General features: G+C 38.2%; 1 protein-coding gene across 3 annotated transcripts in view; it reads left to right on the top strand.

Annotated features, from left to right (window-relative positions):
• RERE (arginine-glutamic acid dipeptide repeats) overlaps window positions 1-20,324 on the top strand; it is a 583,895-nt gene that overhangs the window by 422,569 nt on the left and 141,002 nt on the right. For all 3 annotated transcript variants that reach the window (XM_043991371.1, XM_043991372.1, XM_043991373.1), the window contains one exon: window positions 13,204-13,302. In XM_043991371.1, the coding sequence (XP_043847306.1) occupies window positions 13,204-13,302 (99 nt within the window). The remainder of the gene's footprint in view (window positions 1-13,203; window positions 13,303-20,324) is intronic.

The raw sequence follows: 20,324 nt of genomic DNA on the forward strand, positions 1-20,324 counted from the left end.
TATGGTTCTTTTCTGCTGTGATTTTTATTTCTTCTTTAAAAAACCAAGTGGCCGGGTGAGACCATCCAGCTAATATGTCCTAAGGGCCATTTCCCTTTGCTAACACTGGGTTTACATGATAGCATGTCATTTTGAGGGACAAATGTGGTGCTGTTATATCAACTTTATATCTGTTATATCAACAATTCCACTGTTTGGGAGATGTCACCCATACAAGTTACTATCTTTCTTAACCTACTAGTGGAATATATTTCCTTCTTCATTTACTACAGACAAGCATGAAAACCAAAGAAAACTCTTTAAATATATGCTAGAAACTACTGACAACAAACTCCTGTGGACAAGCCACTCTTTACTGCTTAGACTTAACTGTGCCTTTCATAGGGCAGGCTTTTCCCATGAAGGGTCTTTCTTCTTATAACTATATCAGTTATAATTGGATTGCATATCTCTGGTGCTAAATAAATAACAGCCCAGTGAGACAAATCCTATTTTAAAAGAATGTCAGTCTCACTGTGCCCAGGGACTAAAAGGCCTGTAATGGAGTATTTGACCATTGCAACTTTACAATATTCTAAAATTGTTTATAGACGATGAAGGCAAAGCATATCTTAGAGGATTCTTTTCTTTTTTCCTTTTTTTTCCCCAGGGCAATGAGGGTTAAGTGACTTGCCCAGGGTCACACAGCTAGTGTGTCTGAGGCTGGATTTGAACTCAGGTCCTCCTGAATCCAGGGCCAGTGCTTTATCCACTGTGCCACCTAGCTGCTTTTTTTATAGGATTATTTTCAAGAGAATACCGTATATCCGCTTTGTCCAGCAAGTGGGGAAACTGTATTACAGTCATTTCAAAAGTTAGTAGGATAATTGAGTAATCAGTGAATTTTAATGCTGTCTGGGATCAATTCAACACATTATCCTGAGAAAGTTAGACTGAATTGGGGTAGGTGAATAAGTTTGAGTTACCTTGCAAAGACCTGAATAGATAACAACAACTTTCTGTAAATTGTAGTCTAACTGGGCCAAATTTTGTTGAGAAATAATCCATTAACATATGGTATATGGCTTGGAGGCTTTTGGCAATGGTAGAGAAGGAGAGAACAACTTCAAATATTGATTGCATTTGCTCTCAGTATCAGCATTTTGTGGGGTGGGAATGGATTACATAGAGAAAATAAAGTCCATATTGAAATCAAATACTATTCTCTTCCCTTTCTACTTTCTCTCCAATGTCTCTACTGGACCTCTTGAACCATACTGCAAGTCATGACTATTAAGCCAGAAGGAAATCAATTTCACATTTCTCTTAACAAAGCTGGCTTCCTAATTCATGCACTGAAAACACAAGATTCTTATATTGGCTTTTGCTCTTCAGTTAGCATTGTGAGAGCTGTGAGACCACATACCTGATTGGGAGGGAGAGTTTAGATTATTTTGTGGTAGTTTATAAAATGTACAACTTTGACAGGAAATTAATATTCTCTTTTCTCTGGTTTATATTATTATTGATACCAACAATAATAGTATTTTGTTTTTATTTAAGTTTTATGCTAAAGTGAAGAAAATTGGTGGGTTATGTTCCTCTGGCAAAGGAAGCAATTCATCAGCAAATTACAAGTCTGTATTTGCCAGTTGGTTGTTCTGGTGTTGAGAAACTAGGTCATACAGGATCTAAATAACAACAAAAGACCTGGATTTGGGATTAGATTAAGAAACACTAGTTTCAGTGCCAGGAATTATGCTGGAGAAATGATGTTAGTAGAAATATCTCCTTGGGAAGATCTTCCATGTTGGTACTTGTTGAAAATAGAGGAAAGTCAGGATGCCAAAATAGGGAATGATACAATTGATGATTTCCTAATTGGATCTTAATTTTCTGTACTGAAGGATTCCCCCTCCCCTCCCCAGGGTAACGTAATTTTGAAAGTAGGCATATTTTAAATGTGCTCTGCTTCTACCTTAAAGATTTTTCTTCAACCAAAAAATTCATTCTGCCATATTTTGTTCCACTTGCCATCCTATGTATCAGTGATAATTATCTACCTTTGTCAAGAGTTTGAGATTGTTTATACATAATCTGACAAATGAAATGCAAATAGCACACTAGCTGATAATGACTTTTAATGAGGATAGTTCGATAATTAAGTGTCATTTTCCATGCAGCATTTGCATCCTCATGGTTCACAATTAGTTAGGCCAAGTCTTTGTCCTCCAGGGGCTTCTAATCTAAAACAGGCAATTAGGATGCCAACAAGTTCTGTCGTCCTCTAGAGGGCATAAGCAGGAGCTACAGTTGGATGGACGTTCCAGGAAGGCAGAATTCAACTTCACCCCCATAAAAGGAACACTTTCTCATACTTTGAACAATTTAGCTCAATTTGCATTTATGAAATAGTGAGCTCCCTGCCAATGAAACTGTTTGAGCAGTACCTAGATGTGACTAGAAAAGAGATGTTTGCATTAGGTAGGGGATTTCATCACATGACCCAGTTTTTCATTATCTCTAGGATTCTGTACAAGGGTTTGAGTACAAATGACTGTGCATGGATAAATTGTATTTTTTACCTTAAAGAGTGAATGAATGAATGAAGCATTTGTTAAAATTTGTAAAGTAATATTAGAATCATTAACTAGTTCTGAAAAGCTGCCTCATCAGATTGAATTGCATTTTGGGAATGTTGCAAGAGCAAAAACTCTTTATACTCAATAAAATTGAAGACCACATGAAAGCATCTTTCCTATGCTAGTATTGCCACTGCTTCCCATTACTTCCTTGTACTTTTTTCCTTATACCACCATTAAAAGAGTCAATGTTCTTTAGTCTCATATTTAGAGAAAGAAAACCTGTTTAGTTGGTCTGGAAGAATGTACCACTAGATGGTACTAAGTGATACAGAGAATTTATATAGGTTTCTTAGGGTCTTTGAAATATGTCTGCTGTTTAGCAAAGTGATCTGTGTTTAGTGACTAATACATTCCAAAATATCAACTAAGTGATTTGCTTCTATTTTTCTACATGTCTCAAGGGTTGCCATTGTAGGGACTTATTTTTGACTTTTATTTTTGATTTGATAAATATTCACTCACAGAAATATCTAACCAGTCTTTCCCTCTCAGGTGCTTAAATATTTAATCTTTAAAAACTTTATTATTTTTTAAATTAGTAGGTCATTGTGAGCCAACACTTCTTCCTCCATCAGCCATTTTTGCTTTTAAATATAAGATTTTTTTTGATGCCTTTCGTTTTTATATCATCATCTTTACTGGGATGTGAATGGCTCCTTCTCTGTCCCCTGCCCCTGAATTGAACTCTCCATTATAGTCAAGATGATGGGCTGAATGAGCATATGTTGTCACTGACCCTGAAATAAGGATTATGTTGAATATTTTTTGAGCATTGACATATTAAGGAAAAAGAAGAGGGCTTCTTCCACATAAGATAGAGAGACAAGGACAGTTTAAGTAGTCAAAGACTGCATCTTTCTCTAGCTCTGCTTCCTTTTTTATTTCCCCTGAAGATTCAGATGGAGTTCTTTACCGTGTATAGGGAACAAATTTTACACCAACGAAAAGCTCTGAAATCCAACAATGTTCTAAATGGGCTACAGTTATTTAATATTGTGCAGTCTACCTCAGATAGACTTTTCTATAGCCATCCTAATGACTCTAATTGTCAAAGGATGCCTTGCTGGAGTCGAAGCTGCCAGATGCAATGCCATTTTGATCTAAAAAGGTCACAGTGAAAGGGACATTTAAATTAAGTTATAAATTACAATTGAAGAACAATATTTTGATGTGCGAGACCAGAAATGTCAAAGCAGGGAGATGTAATTCATGGGTTCATTATAGAACAGAGGTGCCTGACAGCTGAGCCATGCCAAAAGGAAAATTTATTTGCAACATCACGCAGTCAGAAAATGGCAGCTCAGATGAGAAGCCTGAGCAGGAACTTGAAACCTGGTGGTAATATACAGAGTTTATGTTAATCAGATTTCCCAAAGATTCAGAGATGTTTAATGACTGTTGTAATACAAATGAGGTATTGGGACATGTGTTCATTCTGATTTTTACTTAAGTTAAAATCTTGTGCTAGCTATATAAAAATAACACAAATTTTAAAGCAGGAGTTAAGGCTGATTCTTTTATATCTGTGTGTGTGACTAGAGGTTTGTGATCTTGAAGAATTATTTCAGCTGCAAGGTTAACAATTAACACAATGATTCCTTCCATGACAGCTCTGAAGAAGGGCAATAATTTAATGTTTATAGCAATACTGTGAAAAGTTCAATCATGAGTTAATTAAACTGTAGGCAGTCATCATTAGGTATTATTTATTCTTTTGAGTAGCTTGCCAATAAACGACTTCTATATATTAAATTACTGAGAGTAATAAGCAGGGGAACGATCTGTCAGGCAGAGGGAAAGAAACAGATTTAACACTGGCAATTATGAAGATGTTTTTTTTTCTTCTTGTAGTGTGATCTTTCTCCTGTGCTAATCATGGACAGGTGAAAACAGTGGTGCCAGACTCAGAAATCAGGGCCACTAAACCATTCATAAGGATCCCTGCCAGCTGCAGATTGACTTAGTAAACCATTTATTAACATCTGTTTATTTATTTTGTTGAATATTTCCCAATTATATTTAAATCTGGTTTTGGCTGTACTCAGAAATGTTGTAGGCTGTGTATTTGACACCTAGTTTAGAAGGTTTCATGTAAGTAAGTGCATGTGAATCTTCACTAACCTTACCTTGGACAATCTTTACCTTTGGAATATTCTGAGTTGATGACCCTTTATCTAAATTAAGACAGTAATAAATGGTTGTTTACATTCATAGGATATTTTTAATGTTCCAGAGTGCTTTTTCTATCTAATTTCACAGTGATCCCATTACTAAAGCAAACAATTGTACCCATTTGAAAGATGATGAAATTAAGGTACAAAAGGTTGTTTTAATGGATTGATGCAGCCATACAAATAGATAGTAGTAGACTAGAGAATAAGACTTATGCCTTTCGATTCTCATTCCTTTGTGGGTCTTCTTCCCCCTCCCCCACTTGATTAGAGATTTCCATTTTTCTGACTTCTGAGAAGGAAAAATTCTCAGGTCGCCCAGTTAATATAGTTTGTTCTGGATAACATATGTAGAGGGAAAGTGAGAGAGGAAAACAATGCCTAATAATACTTTAAGCTAGCAGATAGAGATTCTCTCCTGTTTGTCATTAAGAGAGTTTGGGGGGCATAAACAGTAGTACTGAATATCAATAAGCATCTAGTAATTCCTACTGTAATGATTGGAATGACACCACCTGCTGGAGACTTACTGTAGCAAAGCTCCACCAGCCATGAGGAGAAGGTGTCTGAGGGCAAGACATCCGGCTCTTTGGTGTCAGGAAGTGACGTTTGCTTGTGGGAGGAAGAGGGGGCGAGGCTGGCACTCTTGCGCTCTTTCCTCAGGACTCTGGTTGAGAGTGGAGCTAGGAATGCTCTCTCCCTTTAATAGATAGATGAATCTAGGCCTTTCTCTTTTCAACAAATTCTTATTCTCCTTAATAAATGCTTAAAAGTCTAACTCTTGCTAAAGCTTATAATTTATTGGCGACCGACCACTCATTAGATATTTTAGACAGACTAGCTAGAATTATAGCCCCTTACACTACCAAAAAACAAACCATATTTCTGGCTCAACAAAAGTTCATGTAAGGAACAAGTAGCTTTACCTGCAGCTTCTGGACGCCCACTGCCCAACCCCCCTCCCTGCTCCAGCATTTCTTTGTTACCACTGACTGAAGTAATGACTGCCAGGGCATTTTGGTGAGCTAGCAGGAGCCAGAAGAGAATCAACAGGAAGATATCGGCTCAGGCTTAAGGGGCAGACCCAAAAGGGGAGACGAGAACTTGTATTTTAGGAATTTGTTATGGACTTGAAAACTATAAGTCTGATCTGCTTCCACTTAAATGGAAGTATAGTCACAAAGTTGTTGAGGATGTGAACAACAGAATTAGATGGATATCGTGTATTCTTTTAAACACTACATGCTTTACCTGTGGCGATGCATTTAAAAGCAGTGATTTCTCCTACGTGATGTAATATAGGTAATGTATTTTCTTGATTTACAGGCAGGCAAAGAAGGATTGATGATGCCAGACCTTAATCTATCTCTTACCAGCTGTTTGCAGAGATTGGAGGCTGATGGACTACAGAGATGCATGACTTAGGCCTTCTTCTTTGTGAAAATGCTTTTTCAGTATCATTTCCAAATAGAATTGGTCTGTATGACCCACTTTTAGAAAATATTTAGTCCCATTTTTCTGACCTCAATTTGACTAGGAAAAGAAAAAATGAATTATCTTTCTCCATAGTTTCTTTTACATGCGTGGGAAGTGAACCTAGAGAATGAATGGGAGGCAGCTAGGTGGCAGAGTAGATAAAGCACCAGCCCTGGATTCAGGAGGACCTGAGTTCAAATCTAACCTCAGATACTTGACACCAATTGCCTCACCCCCCCAAAAAATATGCAGGGCTTTGAATACTAAAGAGGGAATTTCATTTTTGATCCTGTACATAATAGGGAGTCTGTGTGTGTGTGTGTGTGTGTGTGTGTGTGTGAGAGAGAGAGAGAGAGAGAGAGAGAGAGAGAGAGAGAGAGAGAGAGAGAGAGAAGTACAACCTTGAACTTTGTCAAATCTCTGGATAAAAGATGGCTTGGAGTAGGGAGAGACTTGAGGTAAGGCTTTCAACCCACAGGCTATTGCTACAGTTCACATATGAGATGATGATGGCCTATACCTGTGTGGTAGCTGTGTGAGTGGAGTGAAAGGGATATATATGAATAACCAGACTTGACAATAGATTGGATGTATGAAATGAACTTGTTTGAAGTGTTTAAAATCAATGAGAAGGGTAAAAAGGTAGCAAGTAAAGGGTAGATATTTTTCCCAAGTAATTTAAGTTACAGACGTTGAGAGATAGAAGATGATTACTAGCAGGTAATGTGATAGCAAGAGGGTTTTTAGTTTTTTAAACAATGAGAAAGACATCAGCATGTTTGTAGACAGCAAGGAAGACACCAATAGATAAGCAATGAAGATTGGACAGTGAGTAGGGAGGATAGAAAGGACAATCTGCTGCAGAAGTTGGGTGATACTCAACTTCAGTTCTTCAGAGACTAGTATTCCATGACTCAGCTATGCATTATCCCCAGGAAAATGTTGGTGTTAAATAGGTGTGATTTTATTTTAGGGAGAAACTTGGAGCCATTAAAAGTACATGGCAAAATGCATACCAAGATGGTAGAGGAAAGACATTAAACCCACAGGGCTCCTGATACAATCACCCCCAAAATAGCAATAAAAGAACCCTTGGGGCAGAAAAACACACAAAAATATGGGCTGAGAATTTTCTCCAGCTATAGATAGATTTCAGGGGGCTGTGCTGGGCCACGAATAAAGCCTAACCCTGCAATTGGGCTGACACACCAGACACCCGCCAGAGGAATTTACCCCAGTGTCTCTGAATTGGCTGCACCGGCATCTTCTGGAACAAAGCACACAGTTGGACTGAACAGCTGGGCCGGGGCGGGGGGGGGGGGGGGGGGTGCAAAGGTACCAGTGGACTGAGGGGAAGGATTAGACTGTCCCACCCCAGCAGGGAACCAGGAAGAAATCCTGAGTGGGGTGAGACCCAGGTGGAGGAGGGGAGCAGTCTCATCGGAAGCTGAGAACCACACCACAGCTTTGCTGGTTGGTTGCTTGGTAAAGTAGGCCTGACCTTATCTCCGGACCTGAGAACAGGCCAGGTGAGATTAAAGCCTGCCCCACCACAACCCAAAACACCTGGGATGCTCTGAAGCTGAGAACAGGAGCGGAGCCGAGAGGCAACCCCCACCACCTCCCACCATCCCCCAGTGGAGAGTTTAAAATCAAATGAAAATGAGGCCAGGCAGGCTGAGAAAAAGCCCAACCATTTCCTGGGCCACGCTGTAGCTTGAACAGTGTCCTAGAAGCAGCGCCACTTTAAGAAGGAGTTAAAAGCCAAGAAATAGTAAAAGAAAATAGTAAAGAAATAGTAAAAGAAAGCAGAAGACCACTGAAAACTTCTTTGGGGGTAAGGTAGACCACAATACAACCTCAGAAGAAGATAATAACAGGGTCAGAACTCCAACATCCAAAGCTTCCAAGAAAAATATGAACTGGTCTCAGGCCATGGAAGCTCTCAAAAGGGACTTTGAAGAGAAAGTAGGAGAAATAGAAAGAAGATGTAGAGAAAAGGAGGAAAGAATGGAAAGGGAAATGAGAGCAACGCAGGAGAGTCATGAGAAAAAAGTCAACAGTTTGAAAAGCCAAATGGAAAAGGAGATTAAAAAACTGTCTGATGAAAATAACTGCCTAAGAATTAAGATGGAACAAATGGAAGCTAGTGACCTTATGAGAAACCAAGACACAGTAAAGCAAATCCAATTGAATGAAAAAATAGAGGGCAATGTGAAATATCTCCTTGGAAAAACAGCTGACCTAGAAAATAAATCTAGGAGAGATAATTTGAAAATCATTGGACTACCTGAAAACCATGACCAAAACAAGAGCTTAGACACCATCCTCCAAGAGATTGTGAGGGAAAAATTGCCCTGATATTCTAGAAGCAGAAGCTAAAATAGAAATTGAAAGAAACCACTGATCACTTCCTGAAAGAGATCCCAAAAGGAAAACTTCCAGGAATATTATAGCCAAATTCCAGAACTCCCAGGTCAAGGAAAAAATACTGCAAGCAGCTAGAAAAAAGGAATTAAAATACTGTGGAGCTCCAATAAGGATAAAGCAAGATACTAGCAGCTTCTACATTAAAGGACCAAAGGGCATGGAATATGATATTCCAGAGGGCAAAGGAACTGGGACTTCAGCCAAAAATCATGTACCCAGCAAAACCAAGTATAATTTTTTATAGGCAAAAATGGAATTTCAATGAGAAAGAGGTCTTTCAAGCATTTGTTATGAAAAGACCTGAACTGAATAGAAAATTTGACTTTCAAATACAAGATCCTGGAGAAGCATAAAAAGGTAAACAGGAAAAAGACTTCATGAGGGATATTCCTACATGGGAAGATAATACTTTGAAATCATAAGAACTATCTCAGTAAGAAATTCACAGAAGACAGGGTTGAACTGAATATGAAGGGATGATATCTGTAAAGCATTTATGTTTTGTTCTTTGTAGGGCAGACAGGGTGGGGTGTCTTATGTCTGGGGTTGGATTTGGGCTTGGGGCCTCCTGGGTCCAGGACTGGTGCTTTGTCCACTGTGCCACCTAACTTATCCATGATGACATCATTAAAATAGGGTTGAGGTATAGGAAGAATAAACTGGGGGAGGGAGAAGGGGAGAGATGGTCTGGGGAGAGGTAGTTCACATGAAGGAAACAAGAAGAAAGCTTATGGAGGAGAGTAGAAGAGGGGAAAGTAGTTGGGGAGTGAGTGTACCTTAATCTCATCAGAATTGGCTCAAAGAAGGACTAACATACATGCTCAAGTAGGTATAGTAATATATTTTTGACCCTGGGAGGGGGGAGGAAGGAAAGGGGGGGGGGAGAAGGGAAGGAGCAAAGGGCAGATTAGGGGAGAGAGCAGTAAAAAGGAAAACACTTTCAAGGAAGATGAAGATGTTCTGCATTACTGCACCAGTATGACATATTGAATTGCTTGATCTCATAGGGAGGGTTGAGGAGGGAGGGAGGAAGAAAAATTTAGAACACAGAATTAGCTCAGGGACCCTGATCTCATTTGAGTGGGCTCATGGAGGGAATAGCTTTCATACCCAATTGGGAGGAGCAATCTTATTAACTCTGCAGGAAAATAGGAGGGGAAGAGGATAAGGAAAGAAGGGTGAAAAAAGGGAGTACAGAGTGAGGGAGAGGATAGTCAGAAGTAAAACACCTCTGAGGAGGAATAGGTAAAAAGAAGATAGAGTAAATGTCATGGGAAGGGAGTGGGATGGAGGGTAATAGTTATGATGATTGATTATAATGGCAAAATGTATGGTACCTACTTTGTTGGGCTTTTATGAAGAAAATTCTTCGTCAAGTTTAAGGTAGTATATAAAGGTTATGATGAGTAGGATACTATCAGAAAAACCTGGAAAGACCTACATGAACTGAAGCAGAGTGAAATGTACTGTATAAAAAATAACAGCAAGAGTGGAGGATGATCTGCTGGGAAGCATGTGGTTGTTTTCAGCAAGGCAATGATCCAATATAACCCTGAAAGACTTATGAAGATTGCAGCCCATCTCCAGAGAAAGAACTGATAGAATCTGAAAACAGATGGAAACACATTTAAAAAAAAAAATTTTTTTTTCATTTCCTCTTTGACAACTCCTTAATCTGAAGTTTTGGTTTTTTGACTGTTTTCTCTCACAACTAACTAATATGGGAATTTTTCCATGACTACTCATGTATAACTTATTTTGAATTGCTTGAGTTCTTGTGGGTAGGGAGTGGGAATGGAGGGGGGAAGAGAAGTTGGAGCACAAAGTTTTAAAAAAATTGATGTTAAAATTTTGTTTTTACATATATTTTGGAAAATAAAATTCTGTTCAAAAATTAAAAAAAGTACATGGCAAAAAAAAAAGGGGGGGGGGAGTACATAGCAATTTCCCCAAACCAGCTCAGCTCATTGTCCATTTGTAGTAGTGTCTGTTTAAGATGGATAAGTCCTTTATGTTCCTTAAAATGTATATCATAGTGGAGACCAGTGGTTCTCAAAAGTCAGCAAACAAGAGCACCCTCTTTGTCTTAGACTCTGCTCTAGGTCTCCTCTATAGTAGCAGACATCTTTGGCAACTTTGCATTCTTCTTCTCTGCCTTGATTGATACTAACAATTATGGGTCATAGAATTAAGTTTTCTGTGACATCTTTTTTAAAGAACCATGGGAGATTCCTTGTTAAAGGAGTGCCTTTAAAGGTATATCTAATCCAATCCTTTAAGTCAACCAACGTTAAGCACATTGAATTCTTGTATCCGTTCTGTTGTGATGATAAAGATGTTGTCTACTGGCACTGATAAAATTTATTCTGCTGTTTTTCCCAACTTTGATTTCTCTAATACCATTTCTGCTTCCCAGAGAAGCACACTAGGACTGTGATGTTAGGTGGCAAAATGGGGCGGCTCCACTGTCCTTAATGGTGAAAAAAAAGCTCAGAGCACACAGATTTGCAGCTAGAAAGGGAATCTTAGAGGTTATAGTGCAGCTTCTTCATTTTAGAGAGGAAGAATATGAGGCCCAGAGAGATTAATTCCTATGATCCCCCAAACGGGGGGGGGGGGGGTTGCTTGGTAAGCAGAGCAGTTAATTAGTGAGTGAATTGTTGTTGTTGTTATTTGTCCTTCGTTCTCAAAGAGGACCATGACATCAGGGTCATGTCATGACTTGCACTAATTTGGATTTAAGTGAGGCAGGGCTGTGCAGGGTTACCAGATTTACTCTGTCCACCAGAGCCATCTGGGTCCAAGATATACATCTGGACGACTGGAGATGGCCCTGGATGTTTGAGGCTATCAGGGTTAAGTAACTTACCCAGGTTCACACAGCTAGTAAGTGTCTGAGATAAGATTTGAATTCAGGTCTTCCCAAATTCAAGACCAGTGCTCTATCCACTGTACTATCTAGCTGCCTGCAGTGGATAATAGTCAGAATTTGTATAGCGCTCCAGGGTGTGCAAAGTGCTTTACATATTTTAACTCATTTAATAGAAGTGAATAGAGACCTGAACCCAGAGTCATGAAGACCTGAATTCAAATCCAGCTTCAGACACTATCTGTGTGACCCTGCACACATTACTTCACCTCTAATTGCTTCAGTTTCTTCATCTGTAAAATGGATACTAATAGGACCTACCTCTGAGCATTGTTGTAAGGATCAAATGAGGTATTATTTGTTAAAAATTTACTCTTAGTAAAACTTATTAACAGTCCAAGTTGTGAAGAGTTTCTAATAGCAAACAAAGACATTTATCTTTGGTTCTAGTTTTAATAAGGAATCCCTGGAGATCTTGAGTGAGGGATTGATGGGGTAATACTTAACCTTTAGAAAAATCACGTGGATCAGGGCAGCTAGGTGACTCAGTGGATAGAGCACCGGCCCTGGAGTCAGGAGTACCTGAGTTCAAATCCAGCCTCAGACACTTAACACTAACTAGCTGTGTGACCCTGGGCAAGTCATTTAACCCCAATTGCCTCACTAAACCAAAAAAAAACAAAAAAGAAAAATCACGTGGGTCACTGATTGAATGAGGGACAATTGGAGTGGAGCAGAGTTGGTTAGAGAAGGCCATTGCCAGAGTCCATTGGAGAGGTCTGAACTAGGGACTTGGCCCTGGGAGCAGAGAGAAGAAGCCATGTGTTAAGGTAGAAATAGCAAGCTTTGGCAGTGATTTTGATGTATGTAAACAGTCAAAGATGACCCTGAAGTTGAGGGCCCTGTTACCTGGGAAGAAGATAGTGTCCCTTCCAATAATAGGGACATTTGGAAGAACTTAATATTCCTCTAAAAACGTGTGACCCAACCTAGGGGCTGACAGTCTCAACTCGCACACAAAACCTTTTGGGTAGTCAAAACAATCACCATCTCCGTATTTGAAATCTTTCTAGCTTGGCCCTACCCTCCATGACAGAATGGGCCCTTGAAGAAGAAATGCATTTGACAGTCTGATTTAAAAGGGACCATGATAGAGTGGACAGGACGCATGTGGTATTTTGTATTGAAATGCTTGGGTTCCCATCCTGGCTGTTACTACCTGTGTGGCCTTGGGCGGGTCACATCCCCCTTCTGGGGCTCAGTTTCCTCATATGTAACTAACAAAGCATATTTTTCTAAAGGTTCTCTTACCTGTAAACCCAGTATCTTATAAAATTGTACATTTTATTTTGGCTTCAGGCTCCTTGGGAGTGTGAGAAGAATATAAGTCCTCTGATTTTTAACTATTTTTTCTGTTATCCTTCTGCTTTCTCCAAGGAAAGGTACAGTTTATGCAGATAAAAGAAGTGAGAGCAAATTGAAATGGGAAATTTATGAAGATGAACCTCCATTGTTGTCCATTAATCTGTTCTATATGATATAGCAAATATTAGGCAACATTCCCCTATTGAATTCCCTGTAGTTTGTTCATTTATATAATTTGCTGACTGAAACTTTTATGGAATTTTTTTAGCTACATGAAAGCAACTATGATGCTGGAAAAGCCCTTCAGCGACTAGTGAAGAAGCCTGTCCCCAAACTGATTGAGAAATGTTGGACTGAAGATGAAGTGGTAAGTGATGCCTGTTGGGCCTTAGACCTCCCACCTGTGCAAGTAGAATGGCATTAATGGTTGGACTCCAAAATGGACAGGATGCATCTCTGGTTCAGTGCCTGATGAGCAAGGTTCTCCCACAGCTCCAGGGGATCATTTAAGGCTGTGCCTCCTTATGGGTAGCTGCTTTACTTTACCTTGCTAGCTGATTCAGTGTTTGGCACCTTGTCTCCGCATCCAAATTACAGAATTCGGTCATACTTATTATCTTCTGACTTAAAAGGGTAAAGTATTAAAAACAGGGAGTATAAAATTTGAATATAGTAAAAAAAATTCCATTACGTATGTTAGAGTTATAATAAAGATTAAGAGGAAGAAATGAGTTGTGAGCAGAGCTACAGGCATACATGGACATAGAGTCACACAGGCAGAGATCAGACAAGTAAAACTTTCATCAGCTATTGTGACATCAGGATGATGCTATTAGAGTTCTGCATATGTTGTATTTTTGCAATTATAGATATCACTGATTGGTCCTTGTCCTCTTAGCTGGCTCAAGCTCCCCTCTTCTAGACCAGTCACTTCCTCAAAAGAATCTTCCTTCACTCATCCTGTTCCAAACATAAAACAGACATGTGTACGTTTTTGGTCTATTTCCCCTTCTATTCTACCCTGCCAGCTAAAATTCCCTATCCTGAGATACACAAACACCCTTTTTGCTCTAGAACATCTAAGGTGTATACTACTCCTAATTGGGAATAAAAAATTAACTTCCCTGCTTTGAAATTACACTCAGCTCCTGCCTCTATGATGGCAGTATGTTGACTGTACCACCAGTGCAGTCAGAACGAAATGATGAAAAGTGAAGCCTTACAAAACTCATACTCACAAGGTTAATTGGAAAATAAAACATTTTTCCAAAAAATGAACACCATGAGTATGGACTAATGATCATTAACTCCATAAATCATTGTCGTTTTACTCTCGTTTTATCATATTTGCCTCTTGTTCTATTTCGGTGAACTTTTGAAAAATGTTTTGGCACTCATCTAGCCATTAATGAGCCAGAAATCCAGACTATTGGGGGGGGTTGAGTGTGAAAAACAGTAAGTATGTGTGATGAATGGGCTGCATTACAAGACCACGAATGTAGTCTGATGCTGAGCTTTTATGTAGATAATATAAGACAGTCCTCTTCAACTAGGCTCAGCCCAGGGAGGGAAAGAAATCATCTTTATTTACTTAAGTGAACCACAGGAATCAGAGAAGAAATGGGTGCTAATTATGATGAATTTCATGGAGAGATTAATACCTACCTTACTTTCTTTTTCTCCTGCTTTTTTGCATACTTGTGACATTCTGGTTATTCTCCCTGACTATAAATCTCTACAATAGGAGAGTTAAGGAGGGCCCAGATTATCCTATATTATTCTGACAGATTGGCCCCTATGACATAATGTTCAAAGGTTCCTTGCTGTTATTTTTCCTCCTCTTAGATTTTTATGCTGCCTTTTCTCCCATCCTACTTATTCTTCAAGACCCAACTCACATGCTCCTTTCTTCATAAATCCTTCTCAGGCCACCTCAGATGACCATATGATCTTTTCTTCCTTCGTTTCCCATAACAATGTCTTGACTGTGCATTTGACAATTCCAAAATAACTTGTGATCTTTTTTGTATTATTGTATTGAATTCTACTATTTACTGTAGTTAGGTAACATGTATTTATTTATCTTATCTTCTCATTAAGATCATAAACTTTTTAGGTCAGGGACCTGCTTTTGTACTTATTCCCTTTCTTATAATACTTAGACAACTGTAGGGGATATAATAGATATCTTTGTTGTTTCACTTATTGAGTTTTCTCCTTAGTGGGTATTATTTGTGGGTAGAGGGAGTTGGTAGGAGTTGATTGTAAGCAAGAAGAGATCCTAAGGCTATAATAATACTTTTTTGTGGATGGGTGTTGCATAAAATAGGTATCAAAGGAACGTGTTTGTTAAATTCAGCATTGAGTTTGTGACAAAAGCATCACTTTTACTACAAACTTTACTCTCTTCCTCCTTCCCTTTTTCCCCTCTAAGTCCATTCATTGGATAGTAGTGGGTAATTCTTGAGTTAGAGGGTTTCAAGATAAAAAAATGGGAAGGATTTTTTTAACCTATTTTTTTCACTTTAGTATTTAGTTCCTTTAATTTAGTCTATATGTGTAAAGTTTCTTAACTCTGAAAGCTGCCCTCTCACTGAGATTTTATAAGCTTTGCTGAATCCTACTCAAGTTTGTGTAGGTTTTCATCAAACAGAGGGTGATGCCCAACTGTTATAAATAAAAGTTATCAGGAGCAACTTGAAAATTAGCTTTCTGGCCCCTCCCCCACAAAAAATCAGATTAATAGAAATTAGATCAGAAGCTGTGCATAGCAAGCACATGTCTTTAACCAATACACATTTATTTGTTTATTTATTCATTTATTCGTCTATTTATTATTTTTTTTATTAGAGTGCTGTGTTCTCTTAACAGCCATGTTAATATGACTTAGGAATGAGGAAGAGGGAATAATTTAGATCAGAAGTTTTGGTTTGTTTTTTTAAGTCCTTAGTTTATTAGATTTTTAATTAAATATGATGAGCACATTTAAATAACACAGAGGCCCCCAGCTGAGCTGCAGCTAATCGAAACAGATTAAGTCACCCATCCACACTTGGGTAGTTATTCATTCTGTTTGTTTATGCATGTAGGCTGAAGGCAGCTTTCCTGGAGGCTGGGCTGCTTGCTGCTGCCCTGGGATTCCTCTGCTGCTCTGTGAGGTTGGCCTCTTTAATTATCATTCCGTTGTTGATTATGGAAACACTGGTGATGCTAATTGAATTCTCTTTAAAATTCAAGCTCTATATTTTCTTTGCAAAGTCTGGCAGTTTGGCCTGTGTTTCAGGTTCTTGCCACTTAATTTTTAACTGAATTGCAATTTTCTATTTTGCTTTCCATTCACCCAAGCCCATTTTGGTATTTGAAATTTATTTGTTCTTGAATTAACTTTTGCAAAGGACTAAATCAAGAATGAGATTTTTTTTTGGCTTACTTTGAGTACATGATATTGCCATTTCCTTCTGAATATTTGTAGTTGTTCTCAAGAAATATCCCACTCTTTAAATATTTTATACCACTTGTGATGTGATGAATCGAAGGTAAACAAGATTTGAACCTTAGGTTCAAATAACCTTTTAAATATGTATCCCAAACTTGTTCATCCTCGGTGGTGATAAACATTAATTGGCCATGTTCATGAATTTTCAAGTTAATAAATTTTAAAACATCTAAACCCTGGCTTCAGTTTCAAGTTCAGTTTGTCATAAATATAAATTAAAACCCTTCCAAAAATGACATGGCATAGCAAGCTAATTTTCTGAATATTTGTAATCCAGTGAACCTGTGTGCCTGGTCAAGGGATTACTTACACAAAATGCACTCAGTTATTAGCATGGTTTCTTTCTCCAGCATCATCTCCAAATGCCTTTGTTATGCCCTTTTTGGAATATCTGCTCAGGAAAACATTGTTTTCATTGTTCATTCCTTTGAAGCCAGGATGTGCTGGATGACAGAGCTGCTTACCGAGGCAAAAATACCATGAATTTTATTTACTATTTGTGTGGCAGCTGTAGAAAATACAGTTCACAGCAAAATCGAAGTGTATTTCTGGTAACAGCAGGGGTTGTTCCTGGTTTGAAAGCTATGGACAAAAAGCTAAGTATGAGGAAATCAGAGTTTTTTCTCAATGAGATTTACAGTACTAGTCTCCATTCGAATCATGGAATGGGTTTTTAATACTGGAAGATAAGGTGTTGTCTTAGCTTTAAATTTCATATCATGAGTGAAGTTAACAATACTGTTTCATTCTGATGGGACTAATTGTAAAAACTATATAATTCCCAGAGTTCATATTTGAATCATACTGTCAATTTCAAAGCAACATTTTAATCCATAGGAAGTGGGAGAAAATTGAAAATGCACCTGAAACCTTTCCTTTTATCATAACAACACCCTTCTTATAGTAGAGAGGCAGTTTTTTGTGAGGATGGATAGAAAAATTGACTTATTTCATTCACTGTTCATCTCCTTCTAAGGGAATTGTCGTACATTTTTTTGTAGTCTGATAGTTAAACATGAAAGCAAGAAAAGGAGGTAGGTACAAATTACCATGTATATGCAAGCTAACTGAAGCATGACAGAGTTAGGTATTTTAAAATATATTGTTTTATGTACTCCAGAAACAAATTATTGTTGGTAGGCCATGCATTCTTAACATAGTTGAAATCAGAATATTAAATAAAATTTGAATTCTAAAATTTGGGAATTATCATGATATGTTTCACTATTTTCACTGTTAGCTGCCATCAGCCTTTAAACTAGAGTTTTAGGTCAAAGACCTCAATATTGTGAACAAAGCAGTTTATTATGAAGTCCTTTTGCAAATAAGACAATGAATTAAAATCAATTATATGCAAAAAAGTTGGTGTGAGAAAGTCAGTTTTGTCCATTAGTTTGCAGAAGGAAACCTTACCACCCCTTACCCAGCTGTAAAGAAGAATGACTTTTTAAAAATCATTTGCAAATGAAATAGAGTAGGGAATAGGAAGACATAGAAATTTCAGAAAAAAATTATTTCATCATTTCATGTTCAAAAGAAGCTGCCTTCAGGAGAAATCTATGCATCTAGCCAGTGACCTTGGCTTTAACAGATGCGACTTTATTGCTTTCTTACTCTTGATCTTTCTACTGCTGCCAGATAAGTTTATTCTTTTTATTATTCTAAAACAACTTAATGATTTTTCTAATTTGCTTTAATAAACATGTTTTTTGATTCATCATCCCTCCTGCCTTGTGCTAAATATTTATCAGTATTAAGTGTTTGCTGTACTCAAGTGCGAAAGGAAAAGTATAAAAAATATTTTAATTGGCTGGATGCCATTCTTCAGAAGGTTATTTCTGTAAGGATGCCAGGAAGCTTAAATTCAAATAGAACACCAGTATGCACTAAATTATTCTTAGGTGTTCCAAAGAATATTTTTAAATTAGAGAGTCATTTTGTGGTAAAGTCTTCATTGTTGCCAAGGTGGGGGGGGGACCTACAGCTTGAAAGATTAATAAATACTATAGCAGTCAGTTGTTGGAACTCTGTTTTCCATCTCATTTTTGAGAGCATGTAAAAAATGGAGATGGCTTACGCTTTCAGCTTCTCTCTATCTTCTTTCTGTGTTCATTTAAAAAAGGAGAACAAGACACAAGGGGGCTTGAGAGATTGCATTTGTTCTCCCATAGGCAAAGTGGTTATTTTATAAATGCGAAGGACCAGAATACTTTTTCTCTCCTTTGTAGTTTCTTAGCAACAGAGCTAAAGTCAATCATAATGTGTGTATTGCATTGTATATGTATAGCAGCATTAGATGCAGAGCTGGAGAGTTTCATAGGTGAGACTGAGATTGGTCTGGAAACAGACATTGGGAGAGAAAAAAGGGTGAAAAAAATAGAGATCATGCAGGGTAAGAAAGGTTAGACCATTCCAGCATTCACTTCTTTCTTGGCTAAGCTTCAGCTTAAATCAAAGGCTCTCCCAAGTAGTTAACCAGTAATGGTCCCAGAAGGCTGAGAATGCCTACCTTGTAAATAATGTTGACCTCTTTTTAATTAGTTGGTTTATAGTTCTTGAATCCATTACTCCATTGAAGAACTTTGGCTTTCAGTGCTGAGTTGTAGGACACATTACATCTACTTGGGGTTAGTGTTAGCTCACTAAACTTCAGTTTTGGAGTTTCATTGTCATGAGAGGAAATAATATGACCCAATCGAAGGAGCCTTGACCTAGGGTGAAGTTAGTGGACCTATATTCTCATACTGGCTTAATCAGTTACTAGCAGTTTGACCTTAGGGAGGGTACATATCCTCTCTGGGGCCTTTTTTTTTTTTTCAATCTGTAAAATAAAATTAGATTCGATGATCTCTGAGCTCCCCTGTACTTCTAACAGACATGATTGCTGCTTTCTAGAATTCCCATCAATGTAATCCAGAGTGTTTTTAGATGGGGGAAAGTAACATGATGAAGTCTCAATAGCATTGCTTTGTAGGCTTGACCAAAGAGGCTTTTTAATCACAAAGCATCTGGTTGCTGCAGAGCAATACACTCAATCCCCAAAATATTTGATTGACTCTATAACCTTCCACCCTGAAAATGAATGTCCATTTGTTACACTGTATGTGTAGAAGCCTATCCATCCACTTTTTTTTTTTTTTTTTTTTTTTGGTGAGGCAATTGGGGTTAAGTGACTTGCCCAGGGTCACACAGGTAGTAAGTGTCAAGTGTCTGAGGCCGGATTTGCACTCAGGTCCTCCTGAATCCAGGGCCCGTGCTTTATCCACTGTGCCACCTAGCTGTCCCAGGACTGTCTTTCATTGATCAAATTCCATATTTCCTTTCTGATTCAAAGTTCTTGATTGTAGTCCATCCTAGACTAGGATTTCTCATACCAGAGTAGCATGTCAAAGTTCTTTTTGTTTGGGTTAAATCAGTGAGCTGCCAGTTACTAGTACTCTGGTTTGTGTTTTTTTGTTTTGTGTTTTTTTTTTTTTTTTTTTGCGGGGGGGGGGGGTTGGAGGTTATATGAAGTGCTTCTGTATGGGTACAGACAAAATATCAAGATGTAAGCATGTTAATAGGAATGTGAAGCCGGGAAAGTCATTGGTCTTCTTGTCCCCCGTTCCCATTTTTTCTACTAGGGATATTCCTGCTTATTTACCAATTTTATCTTCTTCTGTATTCTCCCAGTTTCTCCGTAGTCTTAGCATTCTTAGTGAAGAGGCTTTCCCGTAGGCCACCTACTCCCTCCTGTTTCTGCCTTCTCTTCAAGCGTTCTTTCTGTTTACACTTAATATATCTTGTATATACATAGTTATTTGCATGTTGCCTCCCTTATTAGAATGTGAGCTCTTTGAAGACAGGGACTGCTTTTGTTTTGTTTTTACTGACAAGACTGAATGAAAATTAGA

The sequence above is a fragment of the Dromiciops gliroides genome, chromosome 3 (genome assembly GCF_019393635.1).
Source record: "Dromiciops gliroides isolate mDroGli1 chromosome 3, mDroGli1.pri, whole genome shotgun sequence".
Lineage (NCBI taxonomy): Eukaryota > Metazoa > Chordata > Mammalia > Microbiotheria > Microbiotheriidae > Dromiciops > Dromiciops gliroides.